Source organism: Heliangelus exortis, chromosome 3, assembly GCF_036169615.1.
Source record: "Heliangelus exortis chromosome 3, bHelExo1.hap1, whole genome shotgun sequence".
Taxonomy (NCBI): domain Eukaryota; kingdom Metazoa; phylum Chordata; class Aves; order Apodiformes; family Trochilidae; genus Heliangelus; species Heliangelus exortis.
Genome location: NC_092424.1, coordinates 66401963 through 66410803, shown reverse-complemented (window position 1 = coordinate 66410803; position 8841 = coordinate 66401963). Strand labels below are relative to the sequence as shown.

The 8841-nt window shown below is 39.5% G+C and overlaps 1 protein-coding gene across 1 annotated transcript; it reads left to right on the top strand.

Annotated features, from left to right (window-relative positions):
- Positions 1 to 4723: 4723 nt before the first annotated feature.
- On the top strand, positions 4724 to 8305 carry CALHM4 (calcium homeostasis modulator family member 4). Its single transcript, XM_071741108.1, has 2 exons — positions 4724 to 5350; positions 6095 to 8305. Exons 1-2 carry the CDS (start codon positions 4793 to 4795, stop codon positions 6485 to 6487), a joined length of 951 nt encoding a protein of 316 aa, XP_071597209.1. The 5' UTR covers positions 4724 to 4792; the 3' UTR covers positions 6488 to 8305.
- The last annotated feature ends 536 nt before the right edge of the window (positions 8306 to 8841 follow it).

Genomic DNA, 8841 nt, shown 5'->3' with positions numbered 1-8841 from the left:
GTCTCCAACTGGTGACAAACACACGATGCCTCTCACTGCAAGAGACATCCCATATTTCATAAGAAAGTGTACTGCATTGCATTTTAAAAAACAGCTCTGAAATTTTATCATTAGCAGAGTTTAACTGTAGTGAAACCATCACAAGGCACTTAAGGCTACCAATAAAGGAGCACCATTTTATTCATCCAGTTCTGAATGTAAGGATTAATTATTTTCAGCCTTCATTAATAACACCTCAATAATGAAGGTACACTGTGTACCAGACCATGATAGGAACACCTTGTGGTTTGGAAAATACATACATGCAAAAATGTGTAAATGTGAATTCACACATATATTGTATGGTGTATTGGGTAGAATGTAGTACATTTTGAAATGTTTGCCCATGACTGGCAAAATGAAGCTGAAATGGTGTGTTCAAATAAACTGGGGATTCAGTTACTTCAGTGAGGAAAACAAGTCAATGGTGGACTGCATCCACATCCTCAGGAACAGAACAAAACCACCTTCTTAATTTTAACTGTTGTCCGAATTGCAGTCCTGTGGGAAAAAAAACCAAAAAAGAAAAATCAAAAAACCTAAAAAACAAAAAAGAAACAAACAAAAAAAACCCAAACAAAAACAAACAAACAAACAAAACCCCCAAAACCAACAACAACAACAAAAAAAAGCAGAGGTTGGCATATGTCTGGAACCTGTTTTTAACATGCACAGGCAGGCTTGATATCCATACAAAATGTAAATCAAAATGCAGCTACAGGAGGCAAAGAATGCCAGCTTTCAGACTGCTAGTGCAGAGATGAAAACACTTCTGCAGGACTGGAGAGATCAGGGTTCAGTCTCCTACTCCAAACTTTACAGGAAGCAACCTTCAGATGGAACATACAATAACCCTCAGCAAGTTTGCAGATGACACTAAATTGAGCAGGAGTGTTGATCTGCTTGAGGGTAGGAAGGCATTGCAGAGAGATGTGGGAAGGTTGGACTCATGGGTTGAGGTCAGTGGTATGAGGTTTAACAAGACCAAGTACCAGATCCTGCACTTTGGTCACAATAACCCCAAGCAATGCTATGGGCTTGGGGTAGAGTGGCTGGAAAGCTGCCTGGTAGAGAAGGATCTGGGAGTACTGGTGGATGGCGATCTGAACATGGCCCAGGTGGCCAAGATGGCCAACAGCATCATCCTTGCCTGTATCAAAACCTGTGTCTCCAGCAGAAGTAGGGAAGTGACTGTGCCCTTGTACTCGGCCCTGGTGAGTCCAAAGCTCGAGGATTGTGTTCAGTTCTGGGCACCAGAGTGTAAGAAAGACACTGAGGTCCTAGAGCATGTCTGGAGAAGAGCTGCAAGACTGGTGAGGGGTTTGGAGGGCATGTTGTATGAGGAGTGACTGATGGAACTGGGGTCACTTCGTCCGAAGAAGAGAAGGCTCAGGGGAGATCTCACTGCTCTCTACAACTACCTGAAGAGAAGTTGTAGAGAGGCTGGTTTTGGTCTCCTCTCCCACGGGAGCAGGGATAGGATGGAGTAAATGTGTTTAAGTTTTGCCAGGGAAGGTTTAGGTTAAATACTAGAAAAAAATTCCTTTACTGAAAGAGTGGTGAGGCATTGGAATGGGCTGCCCAGGGAGGTGGTAGAGTTGCCGTCCCCAGAGATGTTCAAGAAGCATTTAGATGTAGTACTTCAGGATATGGTTTAGTGGTTGTTGTAGTTGGATTACAGTTGGATTACTCAATGATTTTGACTCAATGATTTCAAACCTTAATGATTCTATGAACACTTTTATCTTTCTCTCTACCTTTTCCTGGACAACAGATAACAATATCCCTACCTTTTGCTGATTCAATAAATGCTAAAATCCTCTCTGGGGGGAAACTAAGTGAAGCTGGTAGAAAGTTGGCAGGAAAGGAATACAGCTTCTTCCCACCATAGTCACACCACATCACTTATTACCACATCAGTTATTACTAATAACTGAGCTCCTGGAAGAAAGAGATGACAGCACCAGTTTTGACTACAGCAGGTGGCAAAAGGAACTCAAACCAATCTTTCCTTTCTGTCATGGCTGCTTTTCTTTCAATAAAAATCAAACAAGAGAAGAAAAACTGTTTGTTTCTGTATGGGAGCATAGGGAGGTATGATATTTCTCCCAATAAGCTAGTTTTAACAGAAAATGATAGATCACTCTCAGCTCTTAAGAAAAAAAGTAACTTATTCCTGTAAGTGACTTCCTGGCAATGAAATCAAGCTGACAGAATCCTGCAAAATGACAAGCAAAATCATGGCTAAGGTTTGCCTACATAATAACTATTTGCCTCAGATGTCAGCTATAAGCATCACTTTGCCTCAGAGATGAGCTGGCTGTCACCTCAGCTAGTGGTATTTTGGATTGCACTCAGGCCTAATTCTTACCAGGCATCTGATAAAGAGCCTAAATGTCTACCTCAGGATTCCCAGTTGCTCCTCAAACACGATTACTTCAAGATTTGATGTGGCGCCCAAACTCTTAATTGGATTCAAGTCTGCAATTTGTTCCATAATAGGATGACCCAGCAGGATTATTTACAGCACAGCATGAAAGCAAATGCCAAAGAAGTGACAATGCAGCAGCACAAAGTTGTTGTATTGATTGTATAAATTGCTTCATTCAACAGCCCTAGGCTGACAATGAATATTTCAGTGTTGTACATCTCTTCAGTTTCACATCTAATGTGTTTCTTGAGTAAACAAGTGATGCTTGGGAAAGCCTTCCTCCCTTGTAAACCAAGTAAGACATAGCTTCCCAAACAAAGCTCAGCAGCAATCAGTCAAAGATTTTAAAATTAAGTGAGGCATATGGGAAGAGTTCTACAAAACACATATTCAAAATAATTCTGTAATAGGCTGATGGGTTTATTCCGCTGAATTTAAAGGAGGATTTTTTTCCCCAAAATATAAGGCCACTACTACAAAACCAAATTTAAAAATTATCAAAAATCCTATGATACAGAAAGAAAATGAAGTTTTTAAATGGCAATATTCAGACAGCACTGGGATTTTGTTGTACTACTACTCTACCGAGACAACCAAGCACTTAACGACAGCTTCACAAAAAGCTGTAGCAAAATGCTGCTGAGTGTTTCAGCATGTTTCTCTATAGCTTTTAATTTTGTGCAAAGGTGTCACATAGTTTTGAAAGCAAATTACCAGCAATGACCTCATGCACAGATTGTGACTGGGGATGAGACAAGCAAGTGTCTACACTAACAGCACACTGGAGGAACAAGATCTTGCCTAGACAACAGGCAAGATGTGTGTAACAACACCCATGTGTGTAACAGCTGTGAGAGTGTCTCTGCCATACAAGCAGATACCATGGGTGCTAAAACTACTCTTCCAGCTGAAGGGTACTCGTAGCAATCCTCTCTGCAAGGGGAGAGAAGAGGCTGTGCAGTCAGACACTATTATATTGTGCAACCAAGTCCACATATACTGGAGATTGCCATCTGTATTGGGAAGTCAGTTTTCTTCATAGACTTTATGGCTCATTTTTCTTCTGTTCTTGGTAAACATGTCCATTTTATGGGCAGTTCATCTTCTCAGGACAGATATTTGCATAGTTGGATCTGCCAAGGGTATACAACATACAGAACTACTGGATAGCATCAGCACAGACAAAGTATAACCCAGAGAAAATCATCAGGAGTGAAACATTTTAAATTAAACTCTATTTAATGCTTGATTTGTGAGAGAGGCTGCAAGTTCAGATTATGCACCCCAGTATTCAGAAACCATTTCTGGAAATGCTTACCTGAAAGATTTCTACCCAGCTCTGCCTGCAGAATGGTAGTGATAATACTTAGAGAAAATCTTCATATGCATGCTATATAAATGCCAGCTTTTAGCACTAGCATAACTGAAGCTGGCTTGCCACTGTGTGAAGTGAATAACAGATCACACATTGCCAAAAAATCTTTCCAAAGGAAATATTGATCGCTGCCAGGAAGAGAAATGCAAGTTTCTTGCCACCTGCAGGTGAAACTCGGAATGCTTATGGTCCAGCAGGTAACTACATCTCAGACTCCAGTGCTGGGAGAGCAAACTGCCTCAGAACCAGAACTGACATTAAATATGCACAGAACTAGAACTGAGATTCTAAACTTTGTGTAACTTATGGAATCTCTTCTGTTTTTATTTTAATGTGGAAGCATTTGAAAGTCTAAATGCTCAGTTGTTTAGAATCAGTCCACTTGACAGGGCTTTGTTCATTTGTTTTTAATGAAGAATAGATGAAAGACCTCTTTTTTTTTTTTTTTTTTTCCCCTAGCTCCATCCCATGATTCTGTTAATCACCGCTAATTAACAAACAGCTTGCCAGTTAACCCTGACAGGGGTTACCTGGCACCAAAAAAGTAGGGAGAATTTAGTGTTAGTTTCAGACAATTAGCAAGGGGTTAGCAGAGCTCCCAATTACCTAAAAGCTAAATGTTCCAGAACCACTGAGATAAATTATTCAATCAATTAAACAATAAATAAGCACATGATTTGATGTCTGTAAGTGTATTTAAAGCTCACAAATGAGCTAGATATCATGGGGCAGAATCAAAAATTAGTGGGAGAAGAAGGACTAGCAGGGTTCTTTTGGGGGTTGAATTTGTGGGTTTGTTTGGTTTTGTGTTGTTGGGTTTTTTTTTTATTTGGTTGGGGTTTTTAAGCTGCTTGCTCTGTTCTAGTCTGCCACTAACATTAGTTAAATATAACTAAAAGTTAATATTGACTTAAAGCAAGAGCATCTGGCAAAGAGTAAAATCTAAAATGTCTTTACTTCCAAAGTGGCTAACTTTCCTAAAAGGCAAAGAGGTTGTAATTGCTAATGCTTTAATTGCAATATTGACAATTGGTGGGCAGCAGCTTTTCTCTTTTTTTACATTCAGCTGTCCCTGTCATGTTGGGCAGAACCTCTTCTATGGGCTGGCCTTCCTAGGAGTTCCTGCACTAATACTTTTCATCGTTGGCTACGCCCTGAATAATCAGACTTGGAGGCTGGTTACAGGCAAAAGTTCTCCTCTTCAGGAAGAGACGACGCGCAACCGGTTACTGCAATGCAAACTGATCTGCTTTGTCTTCTGCAGCATCACTGGGAGAGCACTGGTTGCTCCAGTAACATGGCTGGCAGTCACCCTGATAAATGGCTCATATTATGTCTGTGCATTCAGTGAGTATGTGCCTGTGGACTATTATGGAGTTAATCTTAGCTTTACTGCTAGGGAACGCAGAAGGATATTGGCCGCATTTCCGTGTGGTCAGTTGGTTCCGTCAGAGCTGACCCGGGAAAGAGATGAAGTGATTCTTCTACTCCGGTACCAGTCACAAGTGAGTAACTTGTGTTGCCTCTGTTGCCTGCACATCTAACAATGGGAACTAGAGTTAATTTGGCAGGCAAAGTGTTAGGATAATACCAGATCACTCTGTTTTGAAGCCTGCTTTCTTCCTGCAAATGGAACTGAACTTCAGGTCTATAAACTACCATCTCTGGTTGTCCTGCTACTGGAGGATATGTGTAGTATCTTTAAAAATACTATTAAGTAAGACAAATGAAAGCTTAAGAGCTCAGAGGGCTATGAAGTTTCTTCATTTAAACATAAGAAACGTGTGACTAAGGGGACCAGGCTATGAGAGTGCCGTGCATACCAAATTAAAATCTTCGATTTAGATCAGATCCCACTCTAAAATCTTATATACAGGGTAAATAATAGAGAGAATATTAAGTTGTCACTTCAGAGTAACTGACTGTAAAAAGGCTATAAGCCAATATAGGCAAGGAATTGTATAACTTCTCATGATAATAGCTGTGGAGGCAAAATACTTAAGTTATACAACAGAACTTCCTTAAACTTTAAAGAAATTATTTTACTATATGGCTACCCCCACTAGAGAGGGATTGGGTTTCATGGCAACAGACCCTTAACAAGGTTGTACCTCATTAACCCTATTCAGGAAAAACAAGTGAATTTCTTCATGTGGATTTTTCTGATGCTCAGAACTTACCATTGAATTTTCAGCCTTAACAGCATTTTATTTTTTTAATTTTTTTTTTTTTTTTTTAACCTTTGTAAGGTGGCAGGCTGGCTTCTAATTGCCGTGGTAGTCATCACTGTCTTCCTCTCTTACTGCCTGGCAAGTTGTTTCTCCCCGCTCAGCTTTCTGCACTTCAGATACTGGAGCAGCTATGTCCATAATGAGCAGGAGCTCTTCGATGAAGCAACAGAGCAGCACTCCAGGCTCTATGCCATGCAGCACGTCAAGAAGTTCTTTGGCTTTGTCCCAGGGAGTGAAAATGTAAAGGAAATTCGTATCCCATCTCTCAGAGAGTGGCAAGCCATTTCTGGTCTGGCCTTTCTGAAACAAGTGGATGAGGAGCACTATGACTACAGCCTCCTCCATGACTGGGCACTCAAAGAGGCTGTAAATGGAAAATACCTGAAGACTGATGAAGACCCCTGTGATTAGTTCTGAGGGTTCTGAAGCCCCTACCAACACCTTGCAGAAGTGCAGGAATGTGTCTAGCTCCATATCAGCCCTGAGCTGCTCTGAAGCTTTGTGATGCCTTATTATATTGATATACAAAGTATGTAAGCAAGTATATCCTGTTAATGTAGGTCTTTAGCAGTTGCTTACCAACACCTTTCCTGATGACATCTGTCTCCTGTGGGATGTGATGGTGTACCTCTGGGTTGGAGTGGGCTGTTTCAAGCTGCACTTCTCTGCTCTCTAATATTTGAGCCAAAAGGATGAGTGTGTACTGGGAGAAAAAGTTTTCCCAATTTTTTTTTTTTCCCCCTCCCATTAAAAAAAAATCTTTAAAAGTCAATAGCTAGACTCTGATTGGGTCCTGAATGAGTAGATCCATTCATTACAGAACAGAAGATATACAGCTTTGTCTAAGTAAACATGGCAAAAATGCTTTATTATTCCTCTTCCCCACTTTCTCAGTGTCCTTGTATTATCCTGAATAAAATACACTAAGTAAAGCTATTTTGGTTGGCTACAGCAGCACAGAAGAAACACATGGGGAAAAATTCAGTGACAAAAGCTGAGTCTAGATACGGTGATGAGAGAACAATCAATTCTGCTAAGGAGATGAAATGTTCAGAGAGGCACAGGATGGAGGGGTGCAGCTGTACAGATATACTTCAGACATGGAAAATCAGATTCAAATGTGTTCTGGTTGAAAGCAATAGCAAGGCTGGTCTCATACCCCTCTTAGATGTTGATGTGAACACGTACTTGAAAACATCTCAGGTGTTTGTGTGCTTGCTTACTGTACAAATAGCAAATCAGGATGGGAAACAACTTCATTTTGTGAAGTGAGGTTTGCTTTGCCTATGACAACCTTACAATTTAGTCATACTACTATGCCCATAAATATTACCACAATTAAAAATACTGAATTTAGTTAAAGAAGGCCTAATGATGTTTTTGTGTTAATTCACTGTGCTGAGTGATCACAATGAGATGTTACTGCATCTTAACTCTTCTCTAACTCCCCATGCAGCCATTTCTAATTCTAAGGGGGGAAAAAAGTGCATGCTGTAGTTTTTTCCTAATGCTTCTTGTATGGCCTTGCCATGTTACATGTGTGTGCTACAAAGCCATATGCTTTGTATGCTATCTGCTAGGAGGCTATCTGCTGTTTTTAAATTACCTTAGAGTGCTGAAGTAGAAAACCAGAATTATTTAGTACATCTTACTAGGAAATACAGGAGCTAAAAGTAAGTTAAATAGCAGATCTTGGTAAATGTGTTTGGTCTGGAAGATTTAAACTTCTAAACAAAAGCAAGTACTATAGCAAATGCAGATGATATATGTGCTGAATAGCTGCAGTATGATGCATATTTTATATCATTAAACATATTATTACAAATTCCCACAGATGTATTTCATGTGAATCCTAAACTTTCAGATATCAGCACTGCACTGTTTATATGAACTCCTTAGGAAGCAAAGTGCAATCTAATTTCACTTAAAATTGTTGTGTGTGGTTTTTTTTATTTAAGATGGAATACGTTCATCTGGAATACATGCAACTCATTTGTGTATCTGAAAGTTCTGACAAAAGAACCCTATGCTGATATTTGGATACAAATGACAAAAAACTAAGTGCTGTCTTTATTATATGTGGGTTCTTTCATCTTTAAAATGAGGCAATAATTTACACTATAAAATGATGCAATACTTGTAGCTAATAGGAGGAAAGGTAAAATTTTTTAACTAATTCTTTTAAGTTCTTGCTAAACTAACCCTAAATTAAAATTAATGGTTTTTTGACCTTCGTCCCAAATACTATATGTCTCCTGTTTAATAGTTTGTAATTTGTAATAGTGAGTGGAAGTACTAGATTTATCTAACATTGTGAAGTCAGCCTGCCAGTATACAAATATAATTTTATCCTGTTAGCATATTAATCCATACCTCTAGATACTGCTGTAGTGCTATAGGTTATTTGGTGTATTCCCTTTCATTCTTCTCCTTCATGAAACATGTAATGGATTGGTAATGAAGGCACAGCTTTCAAAAGAATCCATTACAGGAAAATCACTGACTTGGTACTGAACAGCCTAACTGTGCCTGCTAAAACCTGAGTCATCTTACCCAAAATCAATTTAAAATTGCAACTTGCTCACTTGAAGTGAGAATTACTCTGTTTATGTCCACAGTAAAAGTTTTCTGGAAAGTCTGGTCTTGTAAAATGTACCCAAGGGAGAAGTACTGGCCATAAGCCTGGGAAACTGATGCACCTTAAAACAACTCAAGAGTGCCAGCTCCTCATTCAGGGTCTGCTCTGGTTTAACCCTCAACAGTCT

Coding starts and splice junctions, on each gene's coding strand:
- CALHM4 (XM_071741108.1), top strand. CDS start 4,793: ATGTCTTTACTTCCAAAGTGGCTAACTTTCCTAAAAGGCAAAGAGGTT. Junction 5,351..6,094: donor TACTCCGGTACCAGTCACAA/GTGAGTAACTTG, acceptor AACCTTTGTAAG/GTGGCAGGCTGGCTTCTAAT.